At 58.6% G+C, this 21,181-nt stretch overlaps 1 protein-coding gene across 1 annotated transcript in view; it reads right to left on the bottom strand.

Annotated features, from left to right (window-relative positions):
• LOC111150043 (ankyrin repeat and BTB domain containing 2) overlaps positions 1-21,181 on the bottom strand; it is a 179,549-nt gene that overhangs the window by 2,973 nt on the left and 155,395 nt on the right. Inside the window, exons 4-15 of the mRNA XM_022507363.1 lie at positions 17,273-17,425; positions 15,722-15,887; positions 12,868-12,957; positions 12,334-12,435; positions 10,301-10,397; positions 9,903-10,038; positions 7,771-8,000; positions 6,232-6,410; positions 5,794-5,899; positions 5,459-5,561; positions 4,883-4,973; positions 550-618 (exon numbers count right to left, since the gene is read on the bottom strand). Of these exons, the coding sequence (XP_022363071.1) occupies positions 550-618; positions 4,883-4,973; positions 5,459-5,561; positions 5,794-5,899; positions 6,232-6,410; positions 7,771-8,000; positions 9,903-10,038; positions 10,301-10,397; positions 12,334-12,435; positions 12,868-12,957; positions 15,722-15,887; positions 17,273-17,425 (1,522 nt within the window). The remainder of the gene's footprint in view (positions 1-549; positions 619-4,882; positions 4,974-5,458; positions 5,562-5,793; positions 5,900-6,231; positions 6,411-7,770; positions 8,001-9,902; positions 10,039-10,300; positions 10,398-12,333; positions 12,436-12,867; positions 12,958-15,721; positions 15,888-17,272; positions 17,426-21,181) is intronic.

Here is a 21,181-nt window from a genome sequence, read left to right as displayed (position 1 = left end):
GCCCAGGCATGGGGGAACAGAAGGCTGCTCCGGGCAGCGTGCCGCAGGCCCTGGTTTCTCCTAATCCTCGGGGCCCTGCCTGCCTCCGCAGGTCAAGTCCGAGGACTGATTCTTTCTGTTCTAGGTCACCTAGGTACTTGCTGGGACACTTTGGAAGGCACAGGACGGGGGACAGACACTGGATGGGATTCCTGACCTCAGAAGGTTTTCAACCTCTAGCTGCGCTCTGTGTAGCGCCTAGCATGGGGTCGTTTCCTAAGCGATGAGGAGGTGAGTGGGAGGCTGGGCTGCCTTTGATCCTGCTGGGCCCATTATCCAGACACGGAAGCCCTTCCTCCCCCTGACCCCACACCCCCAGGCCTGGCCCAGAAGGTGGGTGGGCAAAAGGCCCTTCCTGTCACAGGAAGAGAAAGGACCAGCAGGGAAGGAGGAGGTCCTGGAAGAGGCCGCCTCCTCTCTCGGCTCTCCAAATGCCCTGGTCCCTGAGTGCCAGCAGCTGGGCACAGGGCACACGGGCTCCCAGTCCTCTCCCCAGCGCTGAGGCCTCACCTCCAAGATGTCAGCGGCTGGGATGTCCAAGGCTTCTGTCCCTCCGTAGTACAGATACTGCATCATCATCTGCGGCAGGAAGAGGCCCCATGTGAACACCAAATGGACCCACAAGTCCCATGTCCTTATCTGTCCGCAGCAGAGGGCCACTCTTCGCCTTGGGCCTGGCTGTGCCCTCCATCCCTCCATAGGGGGACACACACACATCCCCCAACTCCCTGAAGCTATAGTTTGTGTCTGTGCAGTTTCTACAAGTCAGTCCAGAGATTCTCCCTCCTGGTTGCCTGCGTGTAGGACAGGCCTCCTTCCAGGCGGTGGCTCTATTCTGATCCTCAGGACAGCCCTGTGAGCCCAGAAGGGAAGGTACTATTCACAGATGGGGAAACCGAGGCTCGGGGGGCAGGTAGGCAGCATGGCTCGAGTCACTCCAGTCTCCTGATCCCCGCACCAGACCCCCAGGCCGCACACTGTGCATTTCTCTCACCTACATTTTAAACGTGGGCCTGGGACGGGGGGCACTGTGCTCAGAAGCTGCTTCCAACTTTCCTGTCTGCGCTGGGACTCCAATGTGGAGGTGAGAGCCAGACCCTGTCTCCCCACCCCCACCCCCGGATTTGTTCCCTTGGATGGCAGGCCCAGAGCTGGGGTTGGGATCTGCTCCAGAGGTCGCCTCGCCGCCCGGCCCAGACCTGCCCCGGGCTTCTGGGAGCAGAGGGCCCAGGATATCAAATGAGGTAGCCCAGGAGTGGGGAACGACATTCGGTTTTGCTGAGGTCTAAGTTACGAGCTCTGCCATCACGCTGGAGTCCAGGAAGTTCCCCGCTGGAAAAAGAAAAGCGGTTCGCACTGGCTGGCTGCAGAACCCGCCTCAGCAAGGAGCTGGCAAGTGTGCAAGTAAACACAGCTCCAGCCGGCACAGTTGGGCTCTGTTAGCAGCACGGCCCCCAGGCTACAAGAGGCACCAGAGGGTCTAGGGAAAGGAGCCCAATCCCGGGGGCATGGGGTGTGGAGATGGCCTGGCCAGTCTGTCCAGGCTCAAGGTCTGTGCCCGAGACCTTCGTCCACCCCCCAACCACAGATTGGTGGGTGCCTACAGGCCTTGTATAGCCCCTGCTGGAGCACATACAGGGTGCTCTGCGTTATGTGTCTGTCCCTCCGGGAGGCGTGTGCCTCGGGGGGCCCCAGGCCTGGGCTTTTCCACCACCCTCCGGGCTGGGCTCGGAGCCTTAGGTGAACCAGGGCAAAAGCCCCTGGCCCAGGGTTGGGAGTGGAGTGGGTGGGTAGACACGAGCTCCCAGGATCAGAGGCTAAGGGGTGGCCTCAGGGCAGCCCCTCAGCAAGAGGGGAAGCAGGGGTGCAGCTCCCCTTCCCAGCCTCCGCCTTTAGGAGCTGGTTTGGACAAGGCACACCCCACGGTGGTCCCTGGAGCTCCCTGAGGTCACCTGAATGAGTATTAACCCACGGAAGTCAGACCAGAACTGCTCCCTCAGAACCTTTTTGAGGGAACTGGGTGGCCGGCAGGCCTGGATAGATGGGTTTTGCCCAGCCCGGCAGCCCCCAGGCTGGATGGGAGTCATAGGCCTCCCAGCAGGCTGCCCGTGGCCCTGGGCAAGGCCTGGACAGGAGCAGCTGCAGCGGGAAAGCACAGTTTGCTTCTGGGCTGAATAGGAACCCAGGAACCCAAATGCAGGAAGGCTGCAGACACTGCACGGATAGGACTGGGGTCAAGCCAGATAAGACCGGCAGGGCTGTTCCTCACAGGCCTGGGTTTAGTTGGCAGTGACCTTGGCAAAAGTCTAGACCTGCACTAATGCCACAGCCACTGGTCAAGTGTAACTTTCAAGCATTTGAAGTAAGACTGGTCTGAACTGAGATATGCTATGTCAGATACACTGTGGATTTCAAAAACTTAGTATGAAAAAGACGTAAGATAGGTCATTATTTTTTATATTGACTGCATGTAATATCTGGGCTATTAAGAGTTAAATAATATATTATCAAAATTAATTTCACCTACTTCCTTTTGGTGGTTTATGTGGCTACTACAAAATGTTACATTCCACAGGTGGCTTGCATTACCCTTCTCTTGGATGTCCCAGCCCAGAGCTCCTTGGGCCTGTTTCCTCCACTGGAAAGCACATATCATGACGGACCTCCTTTTTCCCTCCCTCCCTCCCTCTCTCCCAGGGCTGTGGAAGCCAGGGAGCTACTCAGGGGCTGCTCTGAACCCTGCAGGCTTTGTCAGGAAGCTCTGGCGGAGGACCGAAGAGTGCTCCAAGCAGCCCAGAGAGCAGAAGTCTGCATCTGGAGGCTGCCCCCCACATGGGGCTCTGCCATGGGGGTGGAGTTCTCAAGCCACAGAGCCCACATTTCCCAGGCCCGTGTGCGCTGTGGATGGTGGATCTAATGTTCCCGGGGACTCTCCCCGCAGCCCCAAGAAGCTGTCAAAGGGGCTGAGGCTGCTCTGGCATGGGCCTCCCCAACACTGGGCAAGCGCGGCCTCACCGGGCAGCTCCAGGGTGGTGGTCCCCCAGGGGCGCACACGCGCCCTGCTGCCGCCCGTACACTGCCCTCCTGCGTCTGACTGTGACCCCCACCTCAGGTTCCAACTCACCCAGACACTGGGCTTCTTAGCCAAACGAGTTTCTTGAGCTGCCGCCTGCCCAGGGAGTTCGGATCAAGGGAGGGAAAAGAAGGAAGAGGAGACGCCCCACTTCGCTGCCAGGCCAGACCCTGGGCCTCACCTCTTCCCTGTCAGTCCCTGGGCCGGTCCCCTCTCCCCCCACGCACCTTCCTCCGTCCCTCCTCACCTTCATCACGCAACTGGATTTCTCTGCAGCCTCCTACATCGTGCCCTGGCTGGGGTCGAGAGCTTTGTAAATGCGAACTGGGCCATTCCACACAGCCTGGGTGTGAATCCTGGCTCTGTCACTCTCGCTGTGTGACCTCAGGCAAGTTCCTCAACTTCTCTGTGCCTCTGACTCATCTACCCACAGGGAATAACAAACCCACCCCTCCTAGGACCGTGCAGGGCTCAGAAGCTTAACTGATGAACACAGGCAAAGCACTTGGAACCACGCCTGGCTAAGTGTTAGCCGTGAGCACTTTTCAGGAAGATTCCTGTGTAGGTTAAAGGTCAAACCCTTCATGCGATGGCTCTCAGGGCACCAGACTGGACTAGAGGGCATTTCTGGAGCATGTTGTGGTCTCTGCTTCTGGGGTTTGGCCTGCACTATCCCCCTGCCTGGAGCTTGCCCCTGCCTGCTGGGTGCCCCAGACCCCGGGAGGCGCTGTAGCTGGGGATTAGATGCCCCTTTCCTGCACTCCCCACGCTGTCCCCACACCTCTCACTCTTGGAGTCCCGTCTCCTAGAGGGCAGGTCCTTGTCCTGTTTACTGCTGTATCCACAGTGTCCAGGGACAATGAAACGCTAACAGTAAGTGAGTGAAGACCGCATGAGGGGGGAACTAGGCCATTTTAGATGGCTCCTCCCTGTGCTCCTGTGACAGTGACCTGTCTCACTAGGCCACAAAGCTGTCCTGTGCAGAGCTCGACCCTGGACCCCACACCTGGGGTCCCTGGCCTCAGTCCCAGCCCCTGGGGGTCGTCCCTGAAGCCTGGGGCCCACCACACAGGCTGGAGACCTAGAGTCGCCACTTCGCAGAAAGGAGCTCTCAGCTGGGGCTCGGCTGACATCCCAGCCAGTCTCCTCCCTCCAGACTCTCTGGCCGCGACTGGCGGCCAGCCTGTGGAGTGTCTATCACGCAACCTCTGAAGTTCTCCAAAGCTGAGGGACCAAAAGCCTGACCTTGGTCTTCCACAACCAGGATGGCCCAGCTGGCTTTTTCTGCCTGGCCTGCCTGGCTGGGGTCCGATGCTGGGCAGGACTGGTGCAGCCCACACCGTGCTCCCCTGAGTGTGGGGGCCAGCCGTCTGGGGGCCCGCCGAAACACGGGAGGGCGGGGGGCAGATGCGCAGTCTGTGCTGTGGGGAGCCCACCGTGAGGAAGGAGGGCTCCTACAAGCACGTGTGGTGGGTGCCGGGCCTCACGTGTCTGCCGTCCGTCTGCCCAAGCCCCTCGCCCAGCGGTCAGAGCTCAGGACTCGTGAACGAGGCTCTGAACTGTCAGCCCATGCTGGAATGGCCACTGAGGCCTGGGACAGACCTGGATGCTCCAGCCAACAACGGATCGAGTGAACGCAGAAGGCAGGGGGATGGAGTACAAGATGGCCGACGCCCAGCTGCCTCCCAGCCAAGACGGACAAAGCCAGGGGGTGCTGGGGGAGGCCACCCCTGCCCTGAGAAGTGTGCAGCAGCACGGAGGCTCACACACCTGGAAAATGTGGTACTTCATGTCGCTGATCTCGATGGTTTTGCCGCTGTCTCCGTCTTGTTCTGATTTATTGGTCATCAGCGTCTTGAACCTGGAGCAAAGAGGGTGAAACAAGGCGGGTCTTGCACATGACTTTGACTTCATCACTGGGCAGTAATGGCACCATCCATCACCCGACGGGTCACCGGGAGACAGGACATTTTTAAGATTACTGCAGCGCTCCCAAAATAATTCTCAGCAAGTGGCAGCTTGCATCATGCTGGGCTGACAGCCAGGCTGGGCCCTGATCTGTCCCCACCGCCCCCCATCAGTGACTGTGATGACTCTGGCTTGAAAAGTGACTCTTCATTCCGGAACATTTTCTCATAATCAGAAGCAGTACCTTGACTAGGAAGAACGCTACTGCAGAGCGTCTCCTGGAGAGCTCTGGGTCCCACCCCTACTGCCCCCTGTCCACAGGACCCATCTCCGCAGGGCGGAGGCTCCTCTAAGGAACCTGTGTCACCTCCCGTCTACCGGAAGCCTCCCCCGCCCATCCAGGGCCAAAGCTGGGGCCTGTTCCCTGAGGCAGCCTACCTGTTAGAAGCTGTCACCAGCAGGACCTTGTGTGCATAGAACAGCTTTCCTTCCACTAGGAAGGTCACGTCGGACATCTCCTTGTTATTCAGAAAGTGAGGATCTATGGCCAAAGGGACATAAGAGACATGACCAAAGGCCCCCCGGGGGGGTGGGTAAGCATTCCGAGAGCCCAGGGTGGGGGTATAAAGGGGAAGAACAGAGACACTGAGGCCAGGTCCTTGGTGCCAAGAATGGGGAACAGGAGACCAAGATCTGTGGGAGAGAAACAGGAAGACAGATGGGAGGGGGCTCTGGAAAGGATGAGGGGTGGGTGGCCACGGGGCGAGCCTCACCTAGCCTGGCAGGCAGGGTCTTCCGGATCTCGGGGATGCTGGGCACCGGGCTGCTGCCGTAGCAGTGTGTGAAGATGGCGGCCAGCTGCTGGGTGACCGCGTCATTCTGCCAGGCAGAGGAGAGAGGCGCGGTGAGCCCGCCGGCCATGGCCATGACGGCAGACACAGTGGGCTCCTTTCCGAAGGTTCGGAGCAGCCACCGGCCTTTGCTTCTCCTGGATCTGGCCTGGTGGGAGATGTCTGTTCCTCCATCGCGGAGTCCCCAGGTGGCTTTTCTGGTCAGGCCCAGCCCCGACAGCTCCCCGGGCTCTGCAGCTGGGCCGCGGCAGTCAGGGTGTGGGGTGTGCGGGAGGGGGCCTGCATCTGTCCGGCCGCGGCCGGGGCCCGGGTACCCAGCCTGCCCAGCGCTCGGGGCAGGGACCCGCTGACATCACTCACCTTGCTGGTCTTGAGAATGTCAAACATGAGCTGCAGGCCCTCGGTCACCAGCTCCTCGTTGTACTCCTCCTCCTTGATGGAGCTGAAGTCCCGCAGGAGGCTCTGCACCACCGAGTAGCGCGACTGGGAGAAGGAGGTCCTCAGAGACTCGATCCACACGTGCAGCTTCCAGGGGACGCCTGGGGGGAGGGTGGGCGGTCGTCACCTCTGCAGTGAGTGGACCCCAGAGCCCACTGCACAGTGACCCCCTCTCTGGGCGGGCTCTGGCCCGGTTCCTTCAGGCCGAGGGGCTCTCGAACCAGGGCAGGGGAGCTTCATGGACCCTGACTGGCCCTGCCGAGAGGTCAGAGGGGACTTCAGGTGCCATCAGATAAGGCAGAGGAACAGCTCTGGCCTGAGCGCAGGGCACCCAGACGGCTCAGCCTGGGGCCACGCCAGCCCCACTGTTTGTGGGGCCCCGCGACACTTACTAGGAAGACCTATCAATTACGGCGGCTGGCCAGGCGACCTATCAAGCACAGACACCCGGGCCCACGCCTGTCCAGCACTCAGGGCACTGGCATCCAGTGGCATGTAATTACTGTGTACCAGCTCCCTGGAGGGTGTCAGTGGGGCCATAAAGTAACCTAAAACTAGTTTGTGGAAGTCATGACAAAAGCTAGTAATTTCCTTGGTAATTAGTGAGATAGCTTCTTACCCCCCAGCCTTACTGTGGAATTAAAAAAAAAAAAAAAAAAAAAGACGATGGCATTCCCCAGGGACACAATGACGTAGGTAGCATTAGCATCTTCGGTGTTCTGCCTATAGCTAGGAATGATGTACCCATCTTAAAGGGAGGAACACTGAGCCTGACTGACAGCAAGAAGAAGGTATGGCCTCCACTCCCCTGGCCCAGGCTGGGCACGTGTGTGGTGGCTGCTGGGACAGTAAGCCCAGCTGCCCTCCTGCATGCAGAGCTCATGGAGAGCCGGCTCCGGGCCTTGCAGGACATCACGGTCTTAGACGAGACTCCGCAGCATCAGTGACGACAGAACGGCTGGGTCTCGCCCAGGTCTGCCTGTCTGAGTGGCCTCCCTGGAGGCAGGAGCATCCACAGACTCACAGACCCGAGGAGCGAACGAGTCTGGCCATGTCACAGGACAAGGCCAGAAACTGGCCTCTAACTGACCAGAAACGTTGACTTCTAGTGACACAGATGTTCCAGGGGCCACACATCCCAGGCCACAACCAGGTCGGGGGCTGCAAAGGGAGGGGGGAGCTGAGGATGCTCCAGGGAGGAGGAAGGGCCTGAGGCTGGAGGGCTGGGCCGATGCCTTCTCAACGCACCCCAAGGAGGACCCCCATGGAGGACCAACTGAGGCTCATGGCCTCTCCTGCCCTGGCCAGCTGCTGTCAGGCCCAGGGAGATGGAGTCCCGCCCAATGCCCGTCTGCCCTGTGGCCTGTCTGCCCCTGTGGGCCTAGCCCTCCTCCCGTCTGCTAGAGAGTGGTCGAGTGCTCGTGTGCACACGTGTGTATGCGTGCATGCGTGGGGCCTCACCCAGTGCCCGCAGCTCCATGGTGATGTCCACATAGCCGTGCTCAGCGCTATAGTACATGGCCTCCTGCAGGGCCTTCGTGCGGGTCCGGCTCAGTCGCACGGGCCCCTCGCTGCTGCTGCCCTGGCTGGAGGTGTCGCTCTCCTCCACGCCCTCGGCCAGGATCTCCTCCAAGGACAGGACGTCTGCTTTGGCCTGCTGGGGCTGCGTCAGGAGCTTCCTCAGGACATTCCTGCAGGCCCAGAGATGATGGAGGGGGTGTGCCTGAGGTCCTCACCATGGACAATGCCCACCGGAGTTGCCCTCCGGAGCCCTGGGGCCTTGATGGGCTGGTGTGGGGCACCTGTGGGCACTAGGGGCTCACAGCCCTCCCCTCCCAGGCAGGCTGGGTTGGGGCTCCCAGCACCCTCCATCTGTAGCCACCTGAGCAAGGCAGGGGAGGGTTCAGAGGGACTGGCCCTGGCGAGACACACCCCTGCCCCTGTCATTGCCATCCTGGTACTACTTAGTCATGGGCTTTGGGGCCAAGCCGGCCCTGCCCTCCTGGCTGTGTGATTTCAGATGGGTTGCTCTGCCTCTCTGTGCCCTGACTGCTCTGTCATCTGTGGAGTGGGGTGTCCGTGTCACCCTCTTCCAGGGTTAACGGGAGGCCAATGGACAGCATCGGATGTAGAGCCTGACACGTAGCAGAACCCTGAGGTGACAGCCAACCATACTCGCGGGAAGGGTCTGAAACCCAGGACATGTTCATACGCTTTGTTTCCCCGCCTGCCACGAACAATAATGAGCTGAAGTCAAGAAGCCCGATCACACGGACTCCCGTGTGGAGAATGCTGGGCTTGACGGAGCACATTCCCGTGTACCGTTGCATTGCATTAACCCTGTGAGAGCCCGGGGACTCCACTGCTCATGGCTGATGACTGCATTGCACTCGAGGTCACATGGGGCAGGAGTGTGGACCCAGGACTGCTGGTTCCGTACCCCAGGCTCATTCTGTTACATCCTGTGGCCTGGGATGGCTGCAGTGGGGGGCAGGTCCACAGGTCATCTGGGGGTGCTGAGCCTCCTCCCAGCAGCCCTGCCCAGCCAGCTCCCCCTCTGTGACAGAGGTCACGCTGCACCAGGCAGAGACCCTCTCGAGAGACCCAGGATCATACTGCTGTTGCCTTGCTAGCTCACCGAGCTTACAGAGCACCTCACTTGTGTCGTGCTCTGGTGTGGGAAGGTGAGCCGGCCACCACCCCTGCCCCCCCAAATCCCATGTTCCAGAGAGAGAAATGGGAAGCAGATGTGTGGACAGAGCGTGTCCGCACAGAGTGAAGAGGCTACAATAGGGGAAACCACGGGCCGCTGGGGGAAAAGGCCTAGTAGCACGGGTGTGCAGTATGGCACTAGGGGACGGAGGGGAGTGTGAGTTTTGGTGGCTGAGCAGGGATGGCACCGGCAGGGGCCAGAGAAGAAAGCATTCTAGGGAGGAGGCCACAGCAGGCACAGTGCTTTTGAGAACAGCGTTGGAGAATAGGAAGTAGTTGTCCAGCCCACCCTTCCCTTCTGGCTCCTTTTCTGGCTTCTAATAACCTCCTCTCTTGTCTCAGTCTACCCCCCGCTCCGAGCTGCCGGATGGCTCTGGTCGTAGCCTGCTGCCCGCCCCACCACACCCCTGGGCAGGCCTGGCCCCCACAAAGCAAGGTCTGCCATCTGTTCCCGGAGCGGGATGTGATTTCCCACACAGCCGCCAGGAGGCTCTTCGGGGCAAGCTTACGCTGTGCGAGGCCCGTGGAACCCCGGGAAATAATTACCCAGAGAACACGGAGGGGACGAGCGCGGGAGGGGACCTGGCCCCAGGGTGGGCCAGAGCGTGCAGGGGCGAGTCTACAAGAAGTGGGAGACCCAGTGGCAGTCCCAGCTCCACCAGGAGGTCGGGGGCCGTCCCCACCACCCAGTGTCTCTGGGCCTCCGACATCTGAGGCCTCTCTGTTCTTCGAGAACCTGTATCTTCTTTCTGGGTGGCTTCCACGCAGACCCCCCATCTAGAAAGATCTCTAGCTCTTCTGCTCCCCATGGGGGGACTTGGGCCCCTGAAAGCCCGTTTCATGCTCCTGTATCACACGGGACAGGAACCGCAGGTGCGTACCTGTGGCCATGGGCGGCTGAGCGGCTGAAACAGTTCATGTCCTCATGGAGGGAGGAGGCCATGCCATTGGCTTCGAGCGTGCTGAGTAGGGGGTCAGCACCTCGGCTCAGCAGCAAGCTGACCAGCTCGTAGTTCCCTGGAAGGCAAGGTGGACAGAGGGTGCTACCACTGCCCCGTCACCGTGTGCCTCTAGGGGCTGCTGTCCAGTGTCCGAGCTCCAAAGAAAGGCGGATGAACAGGGTGAGGGGGAGTCCCAGGGGCCCAGAAGGAGGAGTATCCGGGCTTGCTTCAGGGACCTGGGCATGTGGCCACAAGTCTGGCTGCTGGCCCGCCTGGGCGGACCCCTTGGCGTGGCGGGAGGGCCCCTTGCCGGGCAGGGCAGCTGCCCGTATACCTACCAGCTGCGGAGGCCAGCTGCAGGGGGGTCTCTGTGTAGCTGTCCTCACCGCCACTCACTGCGGAGCCCTCCACGTGGGCCCCGGCGTCCAGCAGCAGCTACAGGCACAGGGCAGGACAGGGGGCAGGACACATCAGCGTGGTGGGGAGTGGCTGGGATGTGGCAGGGGAGGCTTTGGGAGAAGGGCCTCTGGTTCCCTCTAGGCATGTGGCCAAGACCTAGCTTACCTGGGCAGCTGAGGAACCTAAACTCTGGAACTTGAAGTTACCCTCAGGGCTTCAAGTTTCTAGAATCTTCACGTCCACTTTTGTGGCTTTGGATCAAGGCCCTGAGCTTGTGGGGGCCTTGGAACTGTTTTTCAAATGCTTTCCTGTGAATCGGTTGCAGTGACCATTCTAAGAACTTAGGCAAGTGAGCAGAACAGAAAGTATCACCCCCAGTCTACCAGGGGAAACTGAGGCTCTGGGAGGCAGCAGAGGTAGTGGGAAAGGGAGAGGTGTTAGAGTCAGAAAGAGCTGAGTGTCAGTGCTGGCCGCTAACCAGCGAGTGACCTCTGGTGGGGAATGAGCTCAACTCCCGAGGCCTCAGTCTTCCTCATCTGAAAAATGGCCAGAGGCCTGCCTTGCTGCCATGCTGGGGATGACACGGAATGGTGCTGAGCCCACAACAGGGATCATAACCAAAGGCGTCATGGGGTCTCACAAGAGGGGTCCAGCAGGCAAGGTGGGGAGGCATGGGGCCGGGGCAAGACCTCGCTGTCCGGGATGCCCCTCTCCCTTCTGGCAGGGGCAAGGTGGCGCAGGGCTAAGAGACGTCAAGCAGTTCCAGCCGAGCAGGGCCTGGCTTTGCCTTGGGGCAGGGGTGGCGTCCGTGAAGCTCTAGCAGGTGACTCTGAGCTGCACCTCACCTTCCCTGACCGGCTGCTCCGGAGGGAGCCCTGAGATCCTTCCTGGGTTTCTGACAAACCCACAGCCTTCTCCAAACCCAGGGGAAACCCCGCCCGCCGCACACCTGCAGACCAGGCATGGGGGGGCCAGGCTGACCGCCAAGCCTGCGCTCCGGCATGTGGGAAGTGGGGAATGGCTGTCGGCCGGAGGCTCTCATCAGTCAGAAACCAGCTGTGGCCCTGCTGCCCGAGCCGGTGCACCAAGGTGGGGGAGGCGGAGGCCCGGCTGATGGGGTGAAACTGGGCCCCAGTCCAGGCAGGTCTGGGGCACAGCCCTGCCGGCCGGTCTGGGCTAGGCTGGAGCTGGGCTCAGTGCTCAGGAGGGCAGGAAGCAGGCAGAGGACGGCAGCTGGCCTAGTGCAGACCCACTACCGAGCCACTGTGACAGGCAACAGCCTGGGCACGGCCCCTGCCCTCAGAGAACCTGCCGTCTAGCGGACAGTCTGCGAGGCGGACGCGTGAACTCCCAGGAAGGAGTGTGCAACCCTGTGTACCCCGGTGGCCCGAGGAGCAAAGGAGTCTGGGAGTCGAGTGGCAGATGGCTGGTGGCCTAGGTGGGGTGAGCCGCTGCTCGGCTCCACTTCTGGGCCGGAGCCCCACCCTCACCCCAGCCACAGCTATCTGGGCCATCGTGGGCACGACAGGGCGTGGCCTGTCTGGCCAGGTGAGCTGTGCCGCTCTGAGTCCTCTCAGGAACTGGGAAATCCACAGACTAAGCCTTGAATGGGGATGGGCAGAACCAGAAGGACACCCTGAGACAGGGCCAGGGAGCAGAAAGGGCTACAGGTGGGGAAGATGATCGGAGGAGAGAAAAAGGAGCCCACATGCCATTCCAGCAAGCCCGGAGACTCCTGGACCAATACGGAGATGCCTGCCTGGATCTGGGCTTGTTCCCTAAAATTCCACACATATCCTTATCCTAAACCCTCTCCCTGAGCCAAACCGTGGGGGCAGGGGGTCTGTCCTGCTGACTCGGAGAGCGGCCCAAAGCAGCACCTCTGCTCTCTCAGATTCCAGGCAGGGCTACTTTCAGGGCCTGCCCCCCCCCGGGCAGGCGAGGGCTCCCTGCGCACGTGGCGGACACTCACCTGCACCACAGAGATGTGCCCGTGAAGCACAGCGAACGTCAGCGAGGTCCAGTGCCGGCTGTCGGGGTGGATGGAGGGATGTCTGGGAGAGTTGCTTGGAACCTGGAAAATGCCACAAAGGAGCCGTTTTTTTTCGTGTGGGCAAGTGCCATTCCCGGGCAGGTGACCCAGACACCTGAGCGAGGGGGCGCATCGGCAGAGGGTGACTAGGAGCCCCTTTGAGTGCCTTCTGTTGCCCTAGTCATGTCTGCATGAAGGGCCCCCCCGCCGCCCCGCCGTAGACAAGACTTGGCAGGGTTATCGGTGAGCGCCACCCATCCTGGGTAGGGACACGGCAGGGATGAGGCTGTCCCGGAAACAGAACCAAGCCCATTCTCTCTGCCCTGCTCCCTGCTCTCGGATGGGAAGCCCAGGTGAGAGCAGAAGTGCCCTGAGCATCTGCGTTCCCGTTCCTCCCAGACACTGCCCTGGCGCGGCTGCTGGAGACTGTGGGGTGCTCCCTTGCTGGGCCGGGTGCCTCGCGGCGCTGCTCACCTGGATGTCCAGGTTGGCGCCCGCGTCAATCAGCATCTGGACCATTGCCTCATCCCCGGCCGCGCAGGCGTACATCAGCGGCGTCAGGCCCTACGGGAATCAAAGATCAACGCTAAACCCTCCGGGAACAGACACGCTGCCACGTCATCCACAGGCCTCAGTCCCACAAACCACAGTCCGGGCTCCTGCTGGACCCAGCTGCCCATCCTGAGCTCGCCCTCCTGCCCCTTCTGGGACCAAGAGACACACAGTCCATGAGGCACAAGCAGGGGCCATTTCCACAAGTGTGGCGGGCCCCCAGAGGGGTGGAGAGCAGGGGCACTGGAGCCAGACTTGGCCAGACGAGGCCCCCTCTGCCAAGGGGAGCTGTAAACTGTGTCCAGGTCACTCGTCTCTCCCTGTTTCTTCTTGAAAATGAGAACAACGGTATCCAGCTCATAGGCTTGTTGTAAAAAAGATGAGTGACTGTGTGTGAAGTGCTTCGTCCAGAGGAAGGCGACCTCAGGAGCTAAGAAATCACAAGAGCGCAGTGAGCCCGTCACTGCCGCGGTGTCACCTGGCGCTCTCCTCACCCACCCCTGGCCCTGGGCACCTTGGTCACCCCATAAAGTGGTTTATGGCCAACATCTCCTCGAGTCACCATAACACCCCTATGAGGGAGGCTCTATTGTTATCCCCATTTTACAGACGAGGAGCAGAGAGAACTGAGTCCAGGTCGCACGAGGAGGAGGAGGACCTCACACAGGACCCGGATCCGCCTGAGCCGCGAAGCCGCCCCTCGGAGGCAGCTCACGGAGCGCGGCCAGGGGTCTCACTCAGCTCTCTCGTGCCACGGAGCCAGGACGAGCTTTTCCGGAGGCCGAGGCCCAGTCCCTCCCTGCGTTTCGAAGCACAGCTCGCCGGGCTGCCTCCTGGCTGGGAGTCTGTCTCCGGGGCCAGTCATAGCACAGGAGGCAGTGGAAAGTGTTATTCCACAGCTGGATCCTGGCGAGCACGCGTCTGGAGCCTGCGATGTTATTTATTAGGTTATTTGTGTGTAGACAAGATCTTACCTCATAAATCCTTGCCTAGTGCCCAGAGATAAAGAAATGGCCTGACATTAATCACGGGTGAGAGAGCTGTTTACCCACAGATCATCCCATAAACACCAAGGCCGAGGGCACAAACAGAATCAAGCATTCCGAGAAGAGCCCAGTGGCAGGAGGGGGCCCTGGCTTGCTGTCAGCCCCCTCCGCACTCACTGACGCGGCTCTCCACACGTCTGCACGCGGTCCAGCGTTCGCATCGGCTACGAGTCCCGGGAGGGGAAACAACCTTTCTGTGGCAGCCCCATTCCCCTCCAGGTCCGCGGGGAGGGTAAAGCTAACAGGGCTGACGGCCAGAGCTCACGGATAACCATCGCTGTCCTTGCATGGATGCGAGACCCAGAACAAATGCTCACTAAGCCTTTATTATGTGCCAGATGCAGAAGTATCCCTGAACCCTACAGGGCTGGGGCTGCGGTCCCCCGTGGGTGGAGGCGAGGAGAGTGACCCTCACGGAGGTGGGGCAGCTTGTCCACGACGTCATGGCTATGACAGGGCAGATGGCCCCGGGGCCTCACCCTAGCGCCCAGAGCGGGGAGCGGATGCCCCAGGATGAAAGCCCCCACAAGGCCCAGGGAAACTGCTCTGACAGAGGCACCCAGCCTGTGGCCTCCTTGCTGCCCTGCCTCAGCCCCCCAGCCCAGCACAAGGCCTGACCATCCCGCCTCTGTGCTCCTGCTCCCAGTACCTTCTCCCTGGAGCGCTGCCCCACCGCTCTCTGCTTCAGCCCTGCCCTCCCTCTCCCGGAGGCGCTGGGCCCCAGCCGTCCTGCCTGACAGTCACCCATCCAGGTCCACCCTGGTCTCGTGGCTGACCTGGCACGTTAGCACACCCCATCCCGCGCTGGCACCTCACAGGACAGCATTCCACCCAAGCCCTCTGCTGTCACAGAGCTTTCCCCCCACATCTATGTGGCCTTCCAGACCACAGTGCCATCATCTCTGCAGTGAGGACACACAAAGTGGCGTCAGACAAACCAGCTGGACAGTCCATAGGGGCGAAGAGCTTGGAGTCAGACTGCTTCTGACCCCGGCTCTGCTCCGCCCTGGCTGTATGATCTCACGTAAAGCAACTTCTCTGGACCTCAGCTTTCCTCATCTATAAAATGGGGACGATAATAGTACGACTTCCTCAGGCCACCGTCAAGACTGAATGAGTGCATCTGGGCAAAACACTTTGAACGGTGCCTGGAACATAGCCGCACCCTACAAATGGCCCCCCTCATGGCCGACACAGTAAACAGAGCAAACAAGACCCCCGAGTTCTATCTCAAATTGTGAATCACTTCCAATGCTTCCTCTTCTGGCTTCATTTTACTCTCTAACGCTTCTCACCAACACACTCGGTATGCTATGTTCATATTTCTTAGCACGTGTTTCCCCAACTAGAACGCTAACTCCATGGAGGCAGCAGGGTTTGTGGGCCTGGCACGGAGCAGCCCACGAGGCACCCAGGGCACACGCCCCAGTGACTAGTTCTCACAGCCGGTCCTCCGGGCTTCTGCCCAGCCCTGCACAGCGTCTGGCCTTCCAGCTGGGAGAAGCAGAAGCTCCTAGACAGGAGGTTTCCCTGGCAGTGCTAGGAAGGTCTTCCAGCTGACAGCCCACCAGCCCCCGGCAGGGCGCCATGTGGGAGGCTGCCCACTTCTCAGGAGCACCGAGCAGAGCAGCTCTCAGATTTGGAACAGAAGGACTGTGCCACCCCCTCTCGCCATGGCAAGTTCCCTCCTGTGTCCCCCGCGCCTGGCTAGCAGAGCTCTCTGCACGCACCTGGTCGTCCATAGTGTTCACCCCGTCCGGGCCCAGGGCATCGATGGCCTGGCTGATGAGGTCCGTCCTGCCGCAGTTGAGCATGCGGAAGCCCAGGTCCTGGTTGAACTTCTCTGTGGCCGCTCGGGCGTCCAGCCTCCGGAAGGAGCTGAAACAGCACTCAGGTCTGCACAGACGGGACCCCGAGATGCGTGATCAGGACTGTGTGTGAACGCCTGGGGCGAGGGCTTCGCCTCTGAGGGAGGCGAAGCTGACGAGGGGCAGGATGACAGGGAATTACAGTTTGATCAGCAGCGACTGGCCTTGTCATGCTCAGTGACATGAGGAGCACAGACTTCTGCTCTTCTGCAAACAGGTTAGAGAAGAGCTCTGAGCTTCTCAGAGCTGTCCACTGTCAGGAAACGAAGTCCCCTCAGAAAGAACCCACCAGGGACTCTGGGACACTGGGCCACAGTGCTCGCCTGTATGCCTTCTGCAGGGCGAAGGCTGCCCTCGGACTATAGGATGGCCACAGTAGGTTCCAGTCCTTGGCTTACATCTTCTCCTCAAGGCTTCCCGAGGAGACCCAGAACTACCAAACAGATGGTGGAGAAAGGCCCAGAACCCCATGACCACCCCACTACCATCCAGCCATCCTACCAACGAGAGTCACAGATTAAAAACTGTGTCTACAAGATGGCATGGAGGGGCTTCCATGGGGGGCTTCAGCCTGGAGCCTTAGCTGGGCCAAAGTGTTTTCCACACTTTTATGTCCCAGAATGACATTTTTTTAATGTCCCAGAATGACATTTGGGAATCTGCCATGGAGAGAGAGGAGGCTATAACTGGGGTTGGGGCAAAGGCTAAAAAAGAGAAAGAAAGAAAGAAAGAAAGAAAGAAAGAAAGAAAGAAAGAAAGAAAGAAAGAAAGGAAGAAAGAAAGAAGCAAGTTTCTCATACGACAAGGATAACCAGCAGAACATTCTCCAGACTAACTTTTGGAGACCAGTCCAATATAAGACAGTCATGCTGGGAAGAAAGTTAAGAGTCTAGGCTTGGGGCCATGTAGACCTGGGTTCAAATTCAGACAATTTTCTAGCTGAGTATCTGTGGGTGAATTATTATTCCTCCCTGATCCTTGGTTTCTCCATTCGTAACATGTGCATTACAGCCCCTCTTTCTGTAAATTTGTCACAAGGACCAAGATGACACATGTACAAAGGAAGGGCTCAGCCCAGTGCCTACACCAAGGAAGAGCTCAGAAATAGTAGTGTCAGATATAGGAACAAAGGAGAGGACCCGACTTTGCTGATTACCCCCTAAATATCCCACAGAGCCAGACTGTGCGGGCTCTCCTGCCCATATCCAAATGCGTGTCTGCTCTGTCACCCGTGGCTGCAGAAGATGCACCCAAAAAGCAGCCAAGGTCTGGAATGATCAGTCTAAGAGGCATGGCACCCACAGAGCAAGCCTTGGGAGGGGCCCCTTTCCCCAACTCCCAGACAGGGGGCTGTGCAGGGGGCTGGGCGTGGAGCCCGGGGCCCTCCAGCCTCACTCCTCTCCTGTTCCGTACTTGAGTTGCCGGGGCTCACAGTCCAGGCCGGGCAGCAGCAGTCGGGCGGCCTGCCGGATGTCGCCACTGTCCACGGTGAGGCTGCGGCGGTGCTCTGCGTAGGTGATGGCCACACGCATCCACTCCATCAGGGGCGGCAGCAGCATGAAGGGCCTGTGAGGCAGCAGAGAGAGAGAGGGTCAGGCAGGTGGAGGGGCGCCCTCCAGCACACATGCTCTGAGCACGGCTACAGAGGCTGCTCACCCCTAAGCTTCAGGCAGTGAGGTGGGGGGGGCTTGCTCCTTGCCCACACAGAGACCCCAATTTGTCCCCTTCCGTAGACACTGTCATGGGTCAGGAGAAATTCCCATCATGGGCCACGAGCAGAACCTAAGGGCCTTAGGTGACCCATGAAAGGAACGGTTTGCCAGCCTGTCAAATGGAGGACTCCTGAATTCAGACAGGGGTCTCTCTCTGCAGGAGAGACTGCCTCCTGGGTAGTGGGGGGTGTGCGGAGGGAAGAGTCCCACAGACGCTGGCTCCCACCCCAGCTTTGCCCCAAGCAGCTGTGCTCCATCATCACAGACCAACACAGCCTGAGCCTGCTCCCGGCATCTGTGAGATGGGCTGTCGTGAAACTGTGTGTTGTGACGTATGGGGCATAGTTAACGGTCACCCCCCCTTCCTCAGCCTGCACCTGGGCTGAGGTGGGCCTTACGTCCCTTCCTGTGGCAGACCGGAGCTGCCTCAGCATGCCACTTCCTGTCCCAGGAGAGCATAACACTAAAAACTCAGGGCCACAGTGACATGGGGTGGGAGGTGGAAGCAGGGAGAGATTTCTGCTGGGGAAGGCCTCTGAGTTGCCAACTCCAGGGGGCACCACTCACAAGGTTGTCCATGTGTCACCAGGGGGCGCCATTCACACGGACTGTGACTAGTGCCCCCTAGCATTGAGCAATACAGCGGGCACAGCTGCTCAGGGCTAGCCCTCTCCCTGCCCAGCCCTCCCATCCCCATCCTGCCAGATCTGGATTACTGCTGGGGAGGCAGGGTCCGCTCCCTGTCCAGAGGGGCTTTCCTCCTGTCCTCTATCCGTTCTGGCCAAGTCTCCCGTGGTAAAGACCATCTTGGGAGACCACCTCACAGTCCAACCCATCTCAGTGCTGTGGGCGGCCCTGACGGCCAAATGACTCAATGGACAACCAGCCTGCTCTGCCCAGAACTTTCCTTGCCTGGTCACAAGGATGAGGCAGCCCTGGCACTCTGCCCCTTGTGGCTGTTCTCTTCAAGGACAGCCCGAGTCCGCCTCCAATTCCTGTGTGTGCTCCCCGCCCTCCTGATGCCTGCCACTCCTCCACACCCCACTCCCTGGGACGCCCTGGGCTCCAGGAGCATTAGGTGTCTGCTGTCACCCGCCATCTTGCCCCTAGACTCACAGAGAGGTGCTGTGACCAGGAAAAGGATCTCTATTCTCTTCCCTCAGCCACTAAGTCAGTCAACTGGAATCCACGAGAGACCCTCAGACCACTGGTCTTAAATTTCCAAACACTCAGGAAATCGTCAGAACTTTAAAGGGCTTCTCTCCTTGAGGGAAAAGATGCTTTTTATTTATTTTTAAACAAAATAAGCAGATGTGATCTTGAAGGTGGTTCATTTGGAAGTTATTTTAATGTTCTGGCCCCATCGTTTCAGAAAACCTATCCGGGTCTGCGTCTACCACTAGGAGTGATGAATAGTCACGGGTGGGGGAAGCCCAGCTGCTCTTGGCCTTCAAGAGTGCCCTGGACCTCACCCGACCCATCTCCAGTCCTGGATCCTTCACCAGGACACACCAGACCACCACATACCCGTGGTTCTCAAGCTTCCCCTGCCCTTCCTACCTCCTGCAGAGAACGAACCTACTCTCATCTCTGCCTATCCAGATCCCGTTTATTCTTCAAGGCTCAGTTCCAATACTTTCTCTTTCCAGAAGCCCTCCTGATCCTCTCTCCCGAAGAAAATAATCTCTTTCCGCTCCAAGATCCCTTTGAACTTGCTCTTCTTGCAATAAATGTGTCTCATCTTCCTGACTAGACCCACTGTGCCTCAGGACAAGAACGATGGCCTGCTCATGTCTGTGTACTCCCAAGTATGCCCAGCACAGGGACTAAACAGAATACGTCCCCAATAAACATTGGACCAATGACTAAAAGTAAGGCTGAGTGTCAGGAACTTGTTATGGTGTATCTAAGCTTTCATTTCTGGACCAACTCCTGGTTCTGCCCAGAAAAGAACGGCATATAATTTCCAAGGGTATAGTGCTGACTTGCTAGAGTGGGGAAGCCAGGAATCCATGGGGGGAGCATATAGAATATAGGAAGTTCACGAGCCATTTGTGAACTCCTGTTTATAGAACTTTGATTATAAATACCCATTTGAATTCTCCCCAAATAGTCTTGGATTTTCCAATTCTGACATTGCAATGCTAGAAGGCAAGCTCAGACACATATTTCTATATATATCAGTCCTTCTGATCCAAGGGGAAGGCTTTATCTAAACCACCAGCATTGGGACTGAAGTGTAAATGAAAAGCTAGTTCGTGGATTTGCCAGCCACTCTTCCCTGTTGTGGCCGACAGCCAAGACCAAGTGCCAAGTATGGACACTGAAGCTCTAAGCAGCATCTCCCAGCTGCACTAGGGGAAATCCAAGAGGGAACTTGGGGAATCACCAAGTCTAATCAGATGCTGTCGTGATTCATCACGCTCCGGGCCTCTGAGAGTTCGGTACATGAAAAAATACGGCGTTGGTAACCTTGGTGGGCGAGTACTGGGGATTGGCTCGTTCAGCCTCCATTATCCCATCTTTGTTGGAGACATAAACCATTGAAAACTACATTTCCCAGACTCCTTTGCAGCTGGGGTTCTGGAGGCAAATCAGGTTTCGCCATTAAGATCTAGCTGCAAGAGGTCTGGTGAACAGGTGTGAGGCTGAGCCCATGTTTGTGCCCCCTTTGCCAGTTTCATGAGACATGAGGTCTAGTTCTTTTTTTCTTACAGACCCTACCAGTGTCCATTTTCCACCTGGCTGAGAGCTTCAGAAAGCAAAGACAAAGACTTCTTTCGGCTTTAGTCCAGAATTGCATTTCCAGGGGCTATCTCAGAGGGAGTGGCCCCGGCTCGAGGAGTCTTGTATCCTCCTCGGAGGCTGGGCCTTGAACCTGCTCCTTGAGCTCTTCCAATGATTCTGTTGGCATCTGACTCCCTGCATTAAATCCCTTCCTGCTTAAAATACCTAGAGTGGCTCTGTTTCCTGAATTGAACGCTGACTAAATATTCTCAACATACAGAAATCCTCCAGGGTTAAGAGGGTCCCTCTGCCTCTGGGGTAGTAACTAATGTCCTCCTGTCAGGGCCAGCCCCCACACTGATGTCTTCAGGCCTTTTCCCCTGGCCTACCCAGCCCCCTGTGGTCCATGGGAAGATAAAATGACAAGCAATTCATAGACTTTCTCAGTAACATCCTTCCCTTGGCCTGTGGGTTCCAGGCTACTACTTCCTTTCTGGTAATTTCATCTAGCCCACTGGACATGCTGAGAAGCTGGCCTGTATTCCTGGACATTCTGGAAAATCCCCATAAAAACTCCCATTTGGACTGGCTGTGGCTACATCCTACCCGCAGGGTGAGAGGGCCCCAGAGGGGCAAGGCTGGGAATATTGACGTCTGCATTGTCCCCAGGGTCTCCTGCTTTGTCCCCTCCCAACGAAAAAGTCAGTTTCTCTCTTCTTGCCATTCCTCTAGGCTGAGCTTGGCTGCCAGGGCAGGTGTCCTGTGTGCCAGAGGGGGAGGAGGCACGGCTGAAGGTACCCCCTTTGGTTGGCCCCTTTGTCGCCGAGTGCTCTCTCAAAAAAATAAAATCTTAAAAAAACAAAAAAAAACAAAACAAAATATT

Source organism: Enhydra lutris, unplaced genomic scaffold, assembly GCF_002288905.1.
Source record: "Enhydra lutris kenyoni isolate GAN:26980312 unplaced genomic scaffold, ASM228890v2 scaffoldscaffold22, whole genome shotgun sequence".
Classification (NCBI taxonomy): domain Eukaryota; kingdom Metazoa; phylum Chordata; class Mammalia; order Carnivora; family Mustelidae; genus Enhydra; species Enhydra lutris.
This window is presented reverse-complemented; position numbering and strand designations above follow the sequence as displayed.